Below are 19,763 nucleotides of genomic sequence, written 5' to 3'. Positions count from 1 at the left end.
GTGTACGGGGTTTTTATAGGCGCAGTCTGGAAACTTTCCGATCGCACCTCGTACAAACATGTCAAAAGATAAATATTTTTGTTAACTGATGAATTTTTATTGACATTTTTTTAAATAGATACTTAAATTAATTTGTAGATAAATAATTGTGTCAGACACCTGTGACATACAACAGTCTGCGGTTCCCTATTTTGACTCTACCCGTATTCATGTTACTCACGTATACAATGAGATCTTCTTTGGTGGGACCTGCAATGAACAAAGATTCCTGTTCAGGCTCCAGTCTAGTATACACGCTGACTGATCCTGCAACTTCATTTTCTTAGTCACCTTCGACAGTGCTGTAATAAAGAATAATGTAACATTCATAAAAATGTACAATTACACAAGAATCCTTAAGACTAGATACAAAAATCATATATATATATAATAAAAAGTTTTCTGGAAATAACTTACAGTATGCACCAACTTTTCTTTAAATAAGATAGTATAATTGCGTCATATTGTGAATCAAATATTAAATTAATTATTCGGTTTTTGTCCGTCTAATCACAATTATATTTAAAATTTACAAATAAGATAATTAAAATATCATTTTATGTTCCACATCAAATAATCGATTTACATTTGGAACATTTTTACATGTTTTGGTTTCATCGAACCATCTTCAGGTGTAAAATTATATCAACAAACTTAAAACTCAATTACAATTTCTGTTGTGTAGCTTTTTGGTGATGTTCATATCATCAAGGCTAACAACCTTGCACCGTAAAAAGGAAGATGTTTTGAAACCTCAATCAAAGCCTCAGACAGACGAACCTAACAGAGCAGCGGAGGATAGGACCGAATGGAAGAGGAGAATTGAGGAGGCCATGGACCGAATACGGACCGGAGAGCAATAGAAGAAGACACTGTCACTTCAAAAGTTATAATCAACAAGTTGATATAATTACTGTTACGAAATTCAGGGCTTATATATGTGACTTGGCTTTTTGTAGCATGATGTTAATTCCTAGTTTCAGTAAAAATTATATTACCTTCTCCGCTTTCGCTGTTCACTTCGTCAATGAAATCACATGTGGACACATCACAATCGCATAATCGACAAACATCTTCCACAGTGTCAGAGTCCAGGACCCAATCACAGCCAACGTTCTGAAAAAGCATATGCACGTACTTATCACTTCTGTACACATATTTTACAAACATCGAATACAAGATTAAGACAGTCAGATTTGTAGCCTGTAACTTTGAATATGCATATGATATAACCATATTCTGATTACAGGACACTAATTCAGGATTTGAGGTTTTCACGGCGGTGAGTCTGAAGTTGGCTGTCTTCTGGGTTGTTGCGCTGTGTAGTCTGGTAGAAGTTTACCAACGTTTCAGAGGTCATACTGCCTCCGTCATCAGGGTGATGAGTATGAAGATATCCGTCTTCTGGGTTGTTGCGCCGTGTAGTCTGGTCGATGTTAACCAACGTTTCAGAGGTCATACTGCCTCCGTCATCAGGGCGATGAGTATGAAGATTTCTGTCTTCTGGGTTGTTGCCCCGTGTAGTCTGGTAGATGTTTACCAACGTTTCAGAGCTCATACTGCCTCCGTCATCAGGGCGATGAAGATTTCTGTCTTCTGGGTTTTTGCGCTGTGTAGTCTGGTAGAAGTTTACCAACGTTTCAGAGGTCCTTGCTGCCTCCATCATCAATGCGATCATTTATTTTGTATCAACATTTACAGTAATAAATGAAATAATTTTATTCCAATTAAATACATTTTAATTTGAATAAAATTACTTTTTCATACAATCTTCAACGTTCTTCAGTATATACATTACTTTTGAGTGAAAAATTAGGTCTGTTTTGCTTGGGAGAAAGTTGTAAGACTAAATGTACATACAAATAAATACATAAATAAATACACACACACATGCTTACCTTAAAGCAATCATTATTCATTCAACACTAAGACCTTGTCTTCCTATATTGATACTTTTTTTCACAAATTTTGGTTCTATAATTGCTAGCAATAAAAAGAATATATACATTCTGAGATACTCAAAAGTAAATTCTAAAATATACCACCTTGCAATAACTTTTGGGACAATATCCTAAATTCTCCATCAGTTTCTTATGTTCTCAGAAAATCATAAATCTATACATGCCTTCGATTTTGTTTCCAATGTTTTTTTTTCTTCCTTGCATAAGAGTGTAAAAATCAATGTTTCTTCATCAACCACGACTAAGCAACGAATAGAAATGCACATACACACAATTAAACTCAGAAAAATAAAGCTAAAGTGTGTGTTCATATGCCCCAGCAGACATCGATATAAAAATATGTAGAACTGCATCATGTAATATCGTGCTCTAGTGCAAGCATATGACATTATTCGTGTTTCTTTCCGTCTAACCACAATTGTATATAAATAAAATTATACGTAAGATATTAAAATATCATTTACATATTTGGTACAACTTTTACATGTTTCGGTTACATTGAACCATCTTCAGGTGTAAAGTTTAAAGTTAAAAATTATAATCTTATAAACTAAAACTTAATTCCTGTTGTGTAACTTCTGATGATGTTTACTTTCAAATTCATTGGAGTGAGAGTATATTTTGAAGTGATAGTGGTAATAAGGTAAAAATAAATAAAAATGGAATGTAAAATGTAAAAATGAACATACCTAGGAAGAGCGTAGATATACCTTATTACATTTTGTCTTCTATACTCGTTCTTTCAAGTTCAGTAATAATTAAAAATATTTAAATTATTTACGTTACAGGCCAATGTTAAACCACTATCACTTCAAAATATACCCTCACTCCAATGAATTTGGAAGTAAACATCATTAGAAGTTACACAACAACAGTAATTAAGTTTTAGTTTATAAGATTATAATTTTTAACTTTTAACTTTACACCTGAAGATGGTTCAATGTAACCGAAACATGTAGTAAAAAGTTGTACCAAATATGTAAATGATATTTTAATATCTTATGTATAATTTTATTTATATACAATTGTGATTAGACGGAAGGAAACACGAATAATTAAATTTTAATTCACAATGTGACGCAATTATATCAACTTAAGCATATGACAATAAAAAAATAAAAAATATAAAAATTACAGCTTCAAATAAGTAATTTTTAATCTTTGTACATGTCATTCCTGACCATATTTACATACCATGTGACATATTTATTACCTCAATTGTACAAGATGATAAATAAAACATAACTGATAAAGCTTATACTTCAAATAAATGACTACCGAGAAAATCAGTAATCTATGACGCAAAATTGTATAAAGATAAAATCAGATTTTTAGCAGACATTTTACTTGGAAAATAATGGTTGTCTTCTACGTGATGCATTCTCCAACTCACAACGCAAATACGACCTACCTGCTTTACTGACGAATGAATACAGTTCTCTGCAACAGATGCCAGCACACGGTTACGTTCCTTCCAGCTGGTATATTCAATGGATTACATTTTGTGGTATCTCTGAAATAGTTCCAACAAAAATGTATTGAAAAAGTATCTCTTTTTAAATGCATTTATCACTAACACAAGATCAGCAAATTTGATCACACAGCACTTCTGTACATACTTAGGAACGCTGTCAATGTAATAAAAACTAATTTACCAAGATTTTATTATACTGATCCAGCATTACAGTAAAACATCTTATGTTGTCAACTACTACTGTCTTTTCACAGTACTAGCAAGTTCTCCAAAATCAGTGATTAAAATGGTCACTTACATGAAATATTCCCATAAATGTATGTGTGCATCATTAAAAACTCTTTCAAAACATATATTCATCAGACAAAATCCTTTGCATAAAAACACTGTGGTAATTTCCCTCAAAGTATATCGATATTTTAATATATCATTGTCTCTAAGTGCTTCTCCATTTTTTACAGAAAGTGAGACTCAAAACATCTTTCATAACTAGTTTCAAGAGATGAATCCTGTTGCGTGTTGATCGTTAGGTTGGCAGTCCACCTACACAAAAATTTTTGATGTTTATTAAGATCAACTACATGTTTCGACCTTAATTGGTCATTGCCATGTGGTTCACTTTAAGTAAAGCCCATAATGTATACAATTTAGCAGTAGTATCTATTAGTTTAATACAATTAAAGAGAGACACGTTTGTTGTGTAGATGGACCGTTAACCTAATGATCATTCACCATGTAGATGTGTTTGTGATTTCACTATATTTTAATATGAAACAATTTAATGAATGAACTCTCACATACTTTTAAATTTAATTTTCAAACACCTCTAAACACTTTTCCTGAGGTGGAAACCATACCAGAGTCATTTAAAAAAGCCAAGAAATTTTGTTTCATGACAAATCTAAATTTATTCTCACATTACTGGTGGCAGTAACATCTGAACTTCTTTTTCATATGCTGAAAATAAAAAAATTACATTAAGCTCTGAACGTATATCTGACAAATTCCAGTTATTGCGCGCACGTGTGTATATATACCAGCATAAATCTAAATCATTTGACAGTCCAATTATTATTATTATTATTCAGTGTTCTGTCTTACGACAGGTCCATTGCTCTGCCCAAACAGAGCTCTCCAGTTTTCCCTATTCTCAGCTTCTCGTTTTAACTCCAGAAACTTCATCTTCTGTCGTCGGTTAGCTGTATCAGTCTTCTTCCCAGTCCTCGCTTTCCTTCAACCTGGCCTTCGATGATATCACTCAGTAACCCATTCCTTCTCATAATATGTCCCAGCCAGTTAGCTTTCCGTCGTGTAATCGCCTGCAGAATGTTTCTTTGCTCGTTGACTCTCCTCAATACTTCTTCGTTGGTCACTCGATCCGTCCACCTGATCTTCTCTATTCTTCTCCAACACCACATTTCAAAACTCTCCAGGTATTTCTGTTCCTTCTTCCTGAGTGTCCAAGTCTCTGCTCCATACGTAACACTTCACTAGTTTCTTCTTCATCTCCAAGCCCAACTTGCTAGTGAGAATTATCCTCTTCTTGACAAAAGCTGCCTTGGCTATGGCTATCCTTGCCTTTACCTCCTTGGTGCATAGAACATCCGTCGTGATTATGGTTCCCAAGTACTTGAAATGCTCCACATTCTCCATCTGTTGGTTTCCAATTACAACGTTCAATGGCTCTGCTCTCGGTGCTATCCTCATTACCTTTGATTTTTCAATGTTGATTTCCATTCCATACTCTCTACCTGTTTCCACTAACTTGTCCATTATGTTCTGTAAATTCCTCCTCTTCCTTCACCAATGTCACATAAATATTAATTTACAAACTCATCCAGTTGCTCTATACAAAGGGATTTAAGGATAAAGTTTCTGTAATATTTATACTTTTACTCTCAGCAACCAGAATTAACTGATTAAATGAAACTAAACTAAATACAAATTTAAATTTGCATCCACCTACTGCAAATCCAAAATTCGTTGAACCTCAGTAAGAAGTAATGTTATAATTATATGGCTAAAAGAAATGCTGGACCACTTGAATACCGTGGTTGCAGATTTGAATATTGCATGTAGTATGATGCCCACATTTTCCTGTGTTCTATAGTCGTACGCAAGTAGAGATCTTGCTAAGGATCTATTTCCTGTCTAAGGAATCTTATCGAATGTCCAAATGATTCACTCTTCCATAATACAGTTTGAATTGAAACAGGATACAGGCACTACATGTTAAAGATGTAATTACTGTAAAATATGTGTCTGGCAGGTCAGTTGGGAACCCACTCTTCTGCACTACAATTACATTCAAAATGTACGTAAAACATCTCTGATAAATTTAAGCAAACCGTTATCTAGACCAGTGGTATTCAACCTGGGGTACGCAAAGACATCTTAGGGGGTACGTGAAATTTAAAAAAAATATATATTATTTTATGATAAACACTGAATAATCAGTAATGTAATTTATTTAATTTATTTCAGATGTAGATTATATACTATGTATAACTTGAATTATACACCGACAACTTTGGGGGTACAAAGTTGAAGGGAAATTATATCTAGGGGTACACAAACAAAAAAGGTTGAATACGATTGATCTAGACATTATCCATCGTCCAAGATGAAATAAAATCAATATAGCCATGACGTTTCGGAGATGGGAGTCTATCTCCGTCTTTAGGTAAAACATATTCTGTTGGGCCCAATCAATAGAGCCAATCCCTATAAATTTGTCTAACCATGGCAGTAAGATATATTTTCAGGTAGCAAAATATGAACTAAATTATATTAAATATGTATACTCATAGATGAAAACATCTTTATCTTAACAGAAACCCAGATGCAAACGAATACTTTAAATTCACTAAGACAGATCAAGAAGTGTACGAGAATATCCATCATCATCCAAGCAAAGTAATTAATATACAGTTATTTATGTTGAAACACTTCTCAGTCACAAATGCTCCACTAACACTAATGATAAATAGTAAAGTCAAGGTTTGTTGAATTTACGTATGCCAAAATAATTATGCAGTAGAACTTTTTTTATGGAACAACCTAATTAAAATGCATTATGCAGAAAAATTGTATTAAAACGGCATAAGAATTTACAAAAGAACACCAGTACAATATTAGCACGAATACAACAAGACTCACAAATTTTAAATGTATTCTTTCAATTTTCATTTTAAACAATGCAGGAGAACAACAATTATCTACTTGAAAAGTACTTAAAATATCTGGTAATCATAGTGAATATCACCTGCTGTTTCAGAGAAAAACTAGATGGCAGCACACCCACATGACAGTTCAGTTGTCTGCAGTCCAAGTGAATGTGAAATGTTTCAGGAGCGAAGAGAACTCACTTTCAAGCATCTAATTAATTTCTCATTCATTCCTAATTTGAATATGTTAACATATAATACAACTCATTTCTGTCATCATTTGTCTATCATTTATACACAGGAGTAAGAGCAAAGTAAAGCTGTCCCACTATACGCCATGTAGGCGCTTGGGGGAGAGGTACATAGCTCCTACTCATTCTTGACCTCGGCAGTAGATGGGAGTTAGTGGTCAGCATCACGCTCCGACCACACTTTACCCCCGGGAAAGTACCCCCAGAGCCAGTCTGGATACAGAGGCTAGAGGAAAAATCCTCTGCCCCCAACGGGGATCAAACCCTGGATGTCCAGCCCATAGCCAATCATTATACTGAGCTACGATGGCTCATTTTACAAAGGGGTATGATATTAAATTCACAAAATACAATTTACACATAAATAAGTCTTGTCTGAATATATAAATGTTGAAGAAAAAATTCAATATTCTGAACCAGAGGTTCTTATTGTACTGAAAGTATCAATCGCCATATTCTGGGTCGTAACACCATGTGGTTATTAATGTTCCTCTGAAACATTAGTAACCACCTACAAGATTGCATGGCATCATGACACCAAAGAACGCAACTGGCACACACTATATTCTGCACAATTAAAATTTTAAGAAGGTAAATAAAAATGTCAACAAATTCGGAACAAAAAAGTATCAATTATATGTTACATTTATTTAAAAAGAATACAGAAATTCACATTTGACACATTTAACATGTGAAGGAAGTTAGCAAACATCTTAGCTGAGTAGGATTTGAGGTTTTCACGGCGGTGAGTCTGAAGATAGCCGTCTTCTGGGTTGTTGCACCGTGTAGTCTGGGAGAAGTTTACCGGCGTTTCAGAGGTGCTTACTGCCTTATCATCGAGCATCACCCTGATGATGGAGGCAGAAAGCACCTGTGAAATGTCAGTAACTTCTTCCAGACTACATGGCACAAGAACACAGAAGGCAGCCATCTTCATATGTCACTGAAAATAAAACTTTTTTTTTTGGATGAAATGAAATATGGAGGAATAAAACAGTTCAACTTGTATTTTGATAAATCATAGGAAACAGTTATTAAAAAGCACATTTATTCGTTTAAAATATACTGGTGAGCTATTTTCTATGTTATTTTCTGGTAACAACCAAAAGCGTAAGTTACATCATTAGCAGTCGTTCACTGGATGCAGAATGTATTTACCTTGCTACCCACAATTTATTTGAAAGATTATATGTGCTGCAAACTATATGAAAGATTCATGCCAACGCTATCTGACAGCCAGTATCATAATACAGAAAAGCATGCATCTTGATAACAGAGAAAAAATACAAAAAACTAAATTAGAAAAAAAAAACTAATTTCTATACAAAGATTTATTACACTACAATGATTAAGCTAAATATGGCTACATTTACCTTAAGACTTGGCAATACAAATTAAATTTTTTTTTATTAAATATTTTCACCAAATTATATACTGACAAAAACTTACAATGGCAAGTGACTTAACCTGCAATACTCTATACACAGCATCTACTTTTAAAATTAAAGAACAGTTATCAATACATATTACCGAAGTATCCAGAGACAGGGGATAAAAACTTGCGTATGCCCATTTCTAAAATGGGAACAACGAATAGACGGAAGACGCCGAGAATGGCGTCCAGCAGAGAGGACCGACATCCTGATACAGCCTCGTATTCTCCGCATTCTCACACGAGCTAAAATTTTAATCCATGCACTGAAAATCTACACCTACATCTGACAAGAAATCAAAGCCATGACCCTTTGACTGAGAATTAACAAGATTTAACAGTGTCAAGATATTTTGGTGGGGGGGGGGGAGATTGGTAACACTCACTCTAAAAGAATAGCACACGTCGTGGACCTTGAAGATTTCTAAATAGATATGACTTTGCTTTTAAGAATAATTCATCTGCCCGAGATTCGACGTTTTCACAGCGGTGAGAATTTTTTATCATGAGTTACGACACCACAGTCATGTATATGGTTATAGAAGTCTATGGAGCGTCATAACTCAGAAGACAACTGAAACTAAACTTTCTGTCTGCTAGTCAGTTCAATGAGAAGGGCATTTTGTATCTCACAACCGTTGGTATCACGCCTTACATAGAAGCACATATTTAAGCAAAACTGCCATTTGAACGTAATAAAATAAACTGTTGGTCATTTCAAAAGTCTTCTTTGTATCAACATTCCAACTATTATATGAGCTAACACAATGAACACATCTACATCCAGAGTTATCCAACTATTGAAAATACTTTAATTAAATTATTTTGTTTGTGTAAAAAGGAAAACTGCAGATTTTTAAATCTGCACATTCAGAAAGTCAATGTTTAAATTGCATCTGATCGTGCTATGCATGCTACGACTGGCACAATAAAGGACAAACTTCTTAGATCTGATATATCGTGTGTATTTTGATTAAAAACAATTTTGTATTTTAGAGAACACTGGGCAGACAAAGACAATATAAATCATGCAACATTTTCCATAGTTTTATTTATGCATTTTCAATTTTGGGTAAATAGAAATGATTGAAAAATACATCCCCAAAAAATTGATACCAAAAGAATGTGACACGAAATACAACTTACAAAATTTTAAATCATAAGATTTGTAAAAAAATTTGTATTATTAAAAAATACACTTCTTGGACATTATCTATCATCTTAATTCAATTAAAAACACAACGTTTCAGAGGCTGGGGTATGTCCCCATGCTCGGGACTATCATGGAGATAGGAAAAATCTCTTATCAACTGGGCCTAACAGAGCAGGTTTTGCCTGAGGACAGAGACAGATTCCAGTCTCCAAAATCCAGTGTTTTTAACTAAATTAAGAAAATGGATAATGTCCATTAAATCCGTTATTTTATAAAATTTAGGAACCATAAACTTCACACAGCAATAATCTGGCAGGTGTTCAAAACAATTCACACCTCATACACAAATAATTAAATTCTCTATAGAACAAGGAAGGCAAAATCATGCCTCCATACTAACCACAACGCCCATCCAACTCGTACAATACATACCGTGCTTCCTACAAACCACGCGGCTCCCCTCCTCTCCTATTATTTTGTGAACAAGGGGGACTGTTAAAATATTAATTCTGAAGCATCAAAATTGCTTATATTCAATGTTATGTGCCCAAGAACAGCGAGACAATTTCTTTCTCCGAGACAGCCACGCAGTCTACATACTGTATTTACTTGTATATAACATACAGTATTTTCAAAATTATTTGTTCTTAAAATTAAGCCATGTGTAATACTGAAAACATACACATAACTAGGGTGTATTTGTTACTGTAATACAAAAACCAACAAACCAGAAGACATATGCACGCAAACTGAGTGTGTCGACGATTTCTAATTACGAATTTTGTTTTCTGTTGATCTTGAAGAAAAGCCACCAACGAACATGCCATCATCTAACTGATATAAAATATGGGTGTGTCTGAACCAGTTTCATCATAAAATACCACCTGCAGCAATGAATGCTAACTACGCCTGCCTAATTTTTTAAGCATCTCATACTACACAATCTTTTAACTAGATTTCTCACTACCTACACTTTATTTATTTCAAAGTGAGATATATACAGTTAGGTGATTCTTTCAATTCTTAAATCCAAAAAATAATTAAACGTGTCCATGCACATGCCTTAGACACAAGAAAATATGATACTTCAGAAGTATATTTTCCATTTGCAATATAACCATTTAATAAAATAAAATTTTTGCATTTTCCCATTAAAGTTTGATGAAATGCCATGTTTTGATTGTAATCCAAAGCCACAGTTCAGACACAGGTCAATAAGCCTGTGTATACTCCTCAGGCTCACTGTACCCGCAATCTAACCGAATTCCTTCTGCTGGGAAACGTGATGCCGGCCGGTTACTTCCAAAGGTGTTGAAGTAAAAGATGTGCTTAATGGCAAAAAACTAATGCACATAATCGAAGCACGGCGACTGACTGTTGTAGAAAAAGAAAACTGGATTGAGCCAAAGCAACAGATCCCAACATCTAAAAGCACAAACATATCTCAAACGCCTTTAAACCTTTCTGATCTTCATCTACCTCGCGACAGGATAATCGCAATGATGTCAACGACAATTTGAGCTCTGAATCATCAGTGTGAAGTCTGAGGGCTGTGACATATTGCAATGATTTTTAATCAACCCCATGACTGCTGCATAAAGTTCGTAATAAATATTTTTCTTTAATCTTGATACAGACACCCTGGAGTAATTTCATACTCCTTCTGAAGAGATTATTCCTCTGAAGCACAATCAGCCCACAGTCTACTACAACAAGACTGAAAGTCATTACGACTGTGTGTTCTTAAATTTACTAATAAGATGAAAGAAATTTTTCCTCTCTCCCGACTGCATAAGTTTGTCTGACGACATTCTATTTCAGCTTCACAAATGTAAAATTCCACGTCTATAGTCAATACTAGCAAAATGACTTGTGAAATGACCCACACCTCAGTCAATGTAACTAACAACACAGGCAATAAACACGTAGTTCAAAGTGTCTCACTGAAAAGTCATACAATTACATACATATACGATATACTCTGTCCTGACTTGTCAGATGGTCTCAAAACCCACAAGACAAAGTTACCCCAAACAACCAAAATGTCTTTTAACATGTTTTATTCTGCCCTTCAAGCCCAGTTCTTTCCTGTCAAAGTTGGTAGCAGTTGTGTGAAGTGCACTGTCATACGCTAAACATGGGGAGTCATGGGTTCGTTCCTCTGTTCGGTCTTTTTCTTCTGTCCGGTCCGTCTCTTGTCACGTCTGTATAGAAGTGGTGCTGTGGACAGAACATACACATATCATTGGAAAGGAAACACACAGCGGGGAAAAAAAAAGGACCACTTACACACACAGAACAAAGATAATTAACATTTTATGAGCCGTAAATACTGGAAATTAGGCACTGCATTTGAATACGCTTCAAAATGTTTGACAAAGATAAAAACAAATCTGTACCAACATACACACAAAATAAATTAAACCATATACCACAAAACTATTCACGGTGCAGGGAACCAATATGCGGCAGTGTTCTGTGTAATGTCGGTTCACAGAGGCTGTAAAATGCTATCCGAAACGTAACAACAGTTTGTCGAGACACGTGACTTAATCACATTTCTGATCAAGTCATCATTTCATGTCTCTACGCAAGACTACAGCATGGTTTAATCAAATCCAGTGATGCAATCAGCTTTGTCGATTGTGATTCTTCTGGGATGTGAAGTCATGTAGTCTTGTATGTGATTACCAAAGCTCTGAGGGAATATAGTCTCTTCATCCTTGGGGTAGAAGTGAATCAAGATGGGAATTTATTTTAGCAGGGTGGCCACTGGGAATGATGACAAAAGGAACACAGGTAAAATGATGGGTATAAAGAAAGAAAGAAAGAAAGAAAGAAAAGTGACAAAGAGGATATTCTATTCGGAACAGAGGGCCAACGGAGGCCAAGCGAAAGCACAGGAATTATATTTGGTGACTGTGCCAAAGCATGGCCATCCTCCTTTATGCAATTACTGCATCAGGTGCCGCGAGATGCTTCAAGTCAACAGCAGCGATACGACGAAGTAGTGGTATTATACTCCCATGTAATATTCTTTCCCATATGACTCAGTGCTGTGAAAGTTTTTGCTTTCTGATGAACATGGATAAGTTTACGCTTGAGCACAGAATATTTCCGTATCAATCTTACATGATGTGTAAGCCAACTACGAAGTGTCAGAGAAAATTCAGTAGAATGTTATCGGGCGGAGTTTTGCATAGAAACACAATTCAGAACTTTGTCAATAAAATTGAAGCAAATGGCACGTTAATATGCAGGAAACCAAAAACACTGCTGACTATTAACGGAAGAAAAGTTGGGTGATTTCAGTTTGGTTTGAACATTCACTCTTAGGCACCTTCACAAGAAACAGGATTATTATACAAGACCACAAAAACAGCTATAAAATTATTGATACTATGGCCTCATAAAACCAAAAATAATCTCCGCTTTGCAGCTACATGATCCAGAAGCCAGACATAATTCCTGTAACTGGTAACTTCAGTCAATTCATAATGAAGAATTTAATCCTGTGTTGACTCCTTTTCAGACAAGGTTTTGTTTCAACTAAACAAGACAACAGATACTGAAGCACATAAAATCCATATCTTATACAGGATGATTCAAAAGGTTAGGGCTGAAATAATCGTATTTTGTTTCTTTATTAATGTACAAGGATTACATTAGCAATCCTACGAACCAAATTTACAACAGGTGAATGTTATCAGACTTCCCTAATTTCAACGGCCTCGAATGACTCAGGATAACTTCGGAGGACATAAACTCCTATTCGAAAGTTGTTCTCTCTGAGTCCCTCTATATGCTCCTTCAGTTTGGCTCTAACCTTTTGAATCACTCTGTATATGAAGTTCTATTAATACTTGAAATTAATTGTTTTGTATTCCTCTCTATTAATGTAACAGTCACTCTTATTGTAAGACAAGATTCTGAATAGTTTTTGCATGGGTAATTCCAACCCTAGGGACCTTTCTTCTGAATTTTCTATGACACTGCCCAATAAACCTACACTTCACAAAAAAATATCCAATACTCGTGTATAATAATAAATCTAAAACTTCTTGACGATGGTGAAGAGTCAATTGAATTAAAATTTTCTTGGATATTATCCATCGTCTAGTAAATATAAAACGTAAAAAGACGTTTCGGAGATGGGACTCTATCTCCGTCTTCAGGTTCCTACTCAGTTGGGCCCACTAGATAGAGCTAATCCCTATCTCCGGACCAAGATAGGGATTAGCTCTATCTAGTGGGCCCAACTGTGTAGGAACCTGAAGACGGAGATAGAGTCTCATCTCCGAAACGTCGTTTTACGTTTTATATTTACTAGACGATGGATAATATCCACGAAAATTTTTATTCAATAATAATAAATGTTCAACACAAAGGGAATTTTACATAACAGTCACCTGCAAACATAGCAAAAGAGCGTATATATCACTTCTCATTACTGATGCCAAAACACAGTTATGCCAACTGATATTATCACAGACAGCAGAAAGGTCATGCCACAGCACAACTGCCTTATATCTTTACTGTAATGAAGAAACGAAGAAGGTTGCAAAGTGTGACCAAGAGGATGTGGAAACTGCCTTTTCTAAAGCTCTGTGTCACCATTCTTTCCTTTTCTCCTCATTCCCACCAGCTGCCCCCCCCCCCTTACACAAATTACTCATATCTCCATTTTGATTCACTTTACTCTTAAGATGGAGACACATTCCTGCGAAACACAGGTAACCAGATGTAAGACTATACACAACCAGCATCTTCATCATTATGAGAACGTCAAACCTCATATTAGACATTGCACATAAACGCAGGAACTGTACCACGTGGTGCCAATCCCTGACAGAGGAATTCAGGACTAACACATATCAGCTTTGCGTCTATCTTTACAACACGCTCGGATAATTTCAGTAAACTGTTTGCTTCCATTCTTCATTTTCATTTGTGGCCCACCCTTCAAATATCTCTTTACAAGTGTCATTTGAACTCTCTCGGTTTTAATTTTGATGGAGGTAAAATTTTCGTCCGAGATTTAGTTTAAGCAACACATTAAGAGTTTATTTCAGTTGCCTACCTCTGAAGTCTACATTCTACTTGGATAACCAAGCTACGTAAGCCTCACAAAACCTCCATAGTAGTTTAATGTAAACACAAACATTTCGTAGCGATATGCTAGAGCACAAATTGTTCCATATCCAAAAGAACGGGTCAACTTTTCTCATATTCCAGATGTACTTTCTGCCCCTTCAAATATGTATAATACTGTCTAATTACAGAATACAAATAACAATTGCCTCATGGCAACAAACATCTCCATTTATGGTAATACTCAGTTCATGGTCTGAGATCACACAAGTGGCTGAAAGGAATTCAAAGCACTGATGCCAAACGCTTCAATCTGTACATATAAAAATGTAGTTCAGGACGAAATTTCGAACCCTCCGAACAAGTGTCCAGAGTCAAAATTTGTCCTATTCTTAGAAAAACAACAACATTTCATTGCTAATCCAAGAAAATTGTGCTATAAACTGAGATTAACATGAAACACAAAAAAAACCTGTTTGTAAGTGATATTACGTATCTTAGAATTTCAATCCTATCCAGGACAACATATCAGCAACGCTCCAGTTTAAAGACTTCAAGGGAACACAGGAAATGTTTTATTGAAGGATATACATAGGAACAACAATTACAATACTCAGTCTTGTTATGGACGAAAATGAATGTCAAGTTGTAATGGTACATGTCAAAGAACAGCCATCTCTAACACAGAAATGTAGGCATCCAGGCACGTCAATTCACTACTACACAACTACCACGCATTGCGATTGCAATTGGTATAAATGTCACTGGCAAACTGTCTCATAGTCTTCATAAGTCTGTCCAGGTAATTATTAAAATCATTCCTAAAATAAACCACATTTACTTACAAATTTGAAAATTTATTTTACTTTTTTAATAGCTATTGTGCTTCTTTAAACCACTACATCTCAGTAGATGGCTCTTTCACCATCCTCAGGCGCACAGTCCTCCTTAAGAAGCTAATAGTTGCTTAGCTACTCAATAAGTATCGACATTTTATGAAACTCAAACACCTATTACCAAGACACTGTCACTGGACCCTATCCTGAGCCAAATGAATCTAATCCACACCCCCAAAACCAAATTTCCCTAACATACATTTTAAAATTATCCTCCAACCTACGCCTTCATATTCCGAGTAGTCTGTTCCTATCAGGCTTCCGAACCAAATTTTTGTATGAATATTTCATCCCTTTCATGCCTGCTGCATGTCCTGCCCACCTCATCCTCCTTGATTTGATCACTAATGTTATACGGTGAACAGTACAAACTATAAAGGACCACATTATGCATTTTCTCCAGCCTCCTGTCCCTTCATCTCTCTTAAGGCCAAATATCTGCTCAAAAGATTTTAGCCGCCACATGATACGGAGAAGAGGTGACAGATTGGTCCTAAGTAACAGAACAGACGATGAAAACTTCCCTCATTGAGTGACGCTGCTGTAATCATAATGGAACGGACTTGGCTATTATTTTTCAAACAAGTCTGGTCAGCCAGTGACGATTTGGTCACATAACTGTGTTACACGCCGTGTGCCGCATATAGGTGGCGACTGATTTGTAACATTTACTCATAATGTAACATTCGCGGCGAGCATGTTACATTACACCACAACTGATGAGGCGTATCGAATGCTCGTTTTGAACGCCCGGCTCGACTGTGCTCGTGTGTGCTCCATTCATTTCATTCAATATGTCGGACGTGGAGGTTGTGTTATCTTTGTTTCATTTAATACGCTACTCTTATCTAAAGAACTCGTGAATGCTCGTTACGACGCCGCTCGACTGACTGACTGACTGACTTGTAACGTAACACTCAAAGGGATTCGGGAAAAAACCGACAACACGATGGAGTGCCCGCGAGCGTGAGCGGCTCCGTTCGCTGTCTTCACTTGTGTAATGCTCGATTTGTAACACGTTACATTACAGGCAAATGTTACAAGTCAGTCGCCACCTTATCACGTAAAAATACTGACTTGGTCAGAACAGAATCCAATCAGAAGGAACAGCAGACATAAAATTACTTCACTTATTAAGGAAGACATAGTTAGCGCTGTGCCACAGATAACGTAAAGAGTTCTCAAGTCATTAAATGCAGACAGACACAGTAAAGCCAACATGCACATTTTTGCGATGTTTAGTTATGAACGTGTCTAAAAATAGGTATACCATATATGTGCGCTTGAGTATATTCATAACCCAATGAAGTGTATAACATATATCTTCTCCGAAGTATTATGTATGTACTCAAACAAAACGTACATTTTTTTGAGTTTGAATACTATATTAAAATTTTGGTTAAATCCATTACACCACATTATGTTGTCATTCCATTTTTGAAGATAAAGAAAGTATCAAATATAGAGTTGAATATTATTAAAAATTAAAATGCAGATCCTTTGTTTGTGTCAGCTGACACGTCACATAAGCCTTCATATAACATATAAATGAACACCCCACTTATAACTCACCACGCAACCAACTACTACTACTACTACTACTACTACTACTACTACTTCTTCTTCTTCCTCAGCCCTACAACACAGTGTGGATCTTTGCCGCCTCCTTTTGGAGGTTTCTTAGATTTGAAGTGTGCATTTGTGAGTAGTGAGTGACCAGCTCACTGACTGCACAATTTCTACTCAATCCTGATTTGTCTGCTAGAGCCATCTAGCAGTGAATAAGGAGAGACTTGGGTGAGAAATGGCCACTGAATTTTGCTTACGAAACATCTCATCATGCTCGTAAGGTTCTTTTACATGCTGTAAATCTACGACATGGGACCGCCGACTTCCGAAGGAAGTTGAGCTAAGGATTTTTATCACCCTTTAAAATCCATCAACCTCGGCCGGGTTTGAACCCGCGAACTTTGTGTCCAGTGGGGAGCACGCTAACCACTAGTCCACCGATGGCGACACAACCAATTACTGGCCTTACTGATTTTGGCAACACATACAAAATCTAAAATCTATGTTGAAATGACTGGAATGCTCTTAATCTCATAATAAGCATTATACATCTACACCAAAATAAAAAATAAAGCTCTTTAAAAAAGTTTCAATTAAAATTAAGATTCAAACTGTCATAACATTAAGACATGCCTGAATTATGCAAAGTGAATTTATGAACTTACCTCTACAGATCATGGTCATCTATACGCAACCTCTTCCTGCGGTCGTCATTACGAGGATCAGCAGCCATCACTTTTAACCGAATGCCACATACTTCTTGACCATGAAGTGTCTGCAACAGGAATCAAAGTGTCAGTATAATATTCTACTCATAATAATGTGATTTATTTATCTTATGGCTATATTACAACACATGAATACAGGTGATACGAGGTGCTCGGAAAGTTTCCAGACTGCGCCTATAAAAACCCGTACACTTATCTCAGGTATTAAATTCATCCATCACCCTCGAAGTAGTTCCCCTGGGAGTGAACACAACGATCACAGCGCCGCTGCCAAGCCTGGAAGCATCCCTGGAAATCTTTCTTTGTCAGCCTGTCAAGCACCATCTGCGATTCTGCCTGAATCTCTTCTATCGTCTCAAATCTCCTTCCCTTTAGCTGAATTTTCATCTTTGGGAAGAGGAAGAAGTCACACGGCGAATAAGGAGGGTGCGGGATGACGGCCATGGTGTTTGAGGCCAAAAACTGCCGAACTTTGAGGGTGGTGTGCGCTGGCGCGTTGTCATGATGCAGCAGCCAGTTGTGGTTGCGCCACTTTGACGGCCGCTTCCATCCTTTAGAATCAGCTGACAGGTCCCATAGCCTATCCCAACAATGTCGCACAAGTCATTGATGGTACGACGTCGATCTTCGTGAATGGCCTGCCGAATCTTCGTAACATTTTCGGGTGTTGTGCTCGAAGATGGTCGTCCAGAACGCTCGTCATCATTGACAGAGGTTCGGCCATTTTTAAAACGTGAATGCCACACAAAAGTTTGTGCACAACCCATTGCGGACTCCCCAAATGCTTGCTTTAGCATTTCATAGGTTTCCGTAGCCGTTTTGGCGAGTCTTTGGCAAGAGATTCAGGCAGAATCGCAGATGGTGCTTGACAGGCTGAGAAAGAAAGATTTCCAGGGATGCTTCCAGGCTTGGCAACGGCGCAGGGATCGTTGTGGTCACTCCCAGGGGAACTACTTCGAGGGTGATGGATGAATTTAATACCTGAGATAAGTGTACATGTTTTTATACGCGCAGTCTGGAAACCTTCCGATCGCACCTCATATAGAAGAGTTCATGTGTATTGGCCAGGATATAATGTGATGGCAGAACTGAATACCATCACAGCAGCTGAGTTTGCCAAGTCATTCCAATGATTATATGAATTCTGTAATAAGTGTATCAAGTCCCTCAGAGACTATTTTGAGGGAAACGGGTAATAAGCATGTTGTCAGATGCATCATTATTTTTATTTTATTTTCATCTGGAAGTGCATTTTGTTCCAAATTTGTAAATGTGCAACATCTTAAAGCGCCTGGCCATGCTGATTGTGACATCAAAGCCTGAGTAGAAGCTCAATTTTCTTTGTTTGGCTTGGCAGTTATTCTCTTATCCAAGGTTACCACCACACCAACAGCTAGTCTGAATCCTTCATCATAAATAATAATCCGTGGCGTAACAGCCCTCTGAGAGCCAAAGCCGACTAGCTGGCTGCTGGCCTCACGTTCACATGCCTAAGCAGAGGTGAACGATCATCCAATCAGATATACGGTGACAAACCCCCAGCCATTGCTAGCTTTCCTGACCGGATTACGCTACTCATTGTAGCTCCCCAATTTCCTCACGATGCTGGGTTGGCACCGGTCCCATACACCGGTCGAAAATCTCATGAGAAATTTCTTTTCCCAAGACTCGAATAAGCGCAGTGCAGGCGCGTTGTCATGCAAGAGCTGCCGACCAGAATGTTCCAAGTCTGTGATAACTATCTTCTTCTTCTTTAGCATTTGTCCCGTATGGTTGCAATCTGTGATAACTATGGTCCTAATCAATTCTTTATTAACATTTAGTTCCCTTGCAATCATTTTGAATGTCAGTCAGCAGTCAGTCTCTTTAAAGTAAATTGCCCACTTTGGCCACTATTTCAGAGTTGGGAGGTCATTTTCAGTCCTCCACTGCAAGGTTCATCTTTCACATATTCTCTGGCCTCTTGAAAAGGTTGAACAATTGAAACGTTTGTGCTGGGGAC

General features: G+C 36.8%; 1 protein-coding gene across 4 annotated transcripts in view; it reads right to left on the bottom strand.

The window, feature by feature from the left end:
• Positions 1-7,519: 7,519 nt before the first annotated feature.
• LOC110836943 (RNA-binding protein 45) overlaps positions 7,520-19,763 on the bottom strand; it is a 35,697-nt gene continuing 23,453 nt past the window's right edge. For 3 of the 4 annotated variants that reach the window (XM_087345783.1, XM_022078679.2, XM_087345782.1), the window contains exons 10-11: positions 17,699-17,808; positions 7,520-11,697 (exon numbers count right to left, since the gene is read on the bottom strand). In XM_087345783.1, the coding sequence (XP_087201909.1) occupies positions 17,701-17,808 (108 nt within the window). In that variant the 3' untranslated portion in view covers positions 7,520-11,697; positions 17,699-17,700. The remainder of the gene's footprint in view (positions 11,698-17,698; positions 17,809-19,763) is intronic. The other variant, XM_087345781.1, reaches the window with a different exon arrangement.

This window comes from Zootermopsis nevadensis, unplaced genomic scaffold (genome assembly GCF_977971745.1).
Source record: "Zootermopsis nevadensis isolate Lab colony 2312 unplaced genomic scaffold, Znev_1.0 Znev_ptg000009l, whole genome shotgun sequence".
Classification (NCBI taxonomy): Eukaryota; Metazoa; Arthropoda; class Insecta; order Blattodea; family Termopsidae; genus Zootermopsis; species Zootermopsis nevadensis.
The sequence above is the reverse complement of the archived record's forward strand: the minus strand, read 5'-3'. Positions and strand labels throughout refer to the sequence as shown.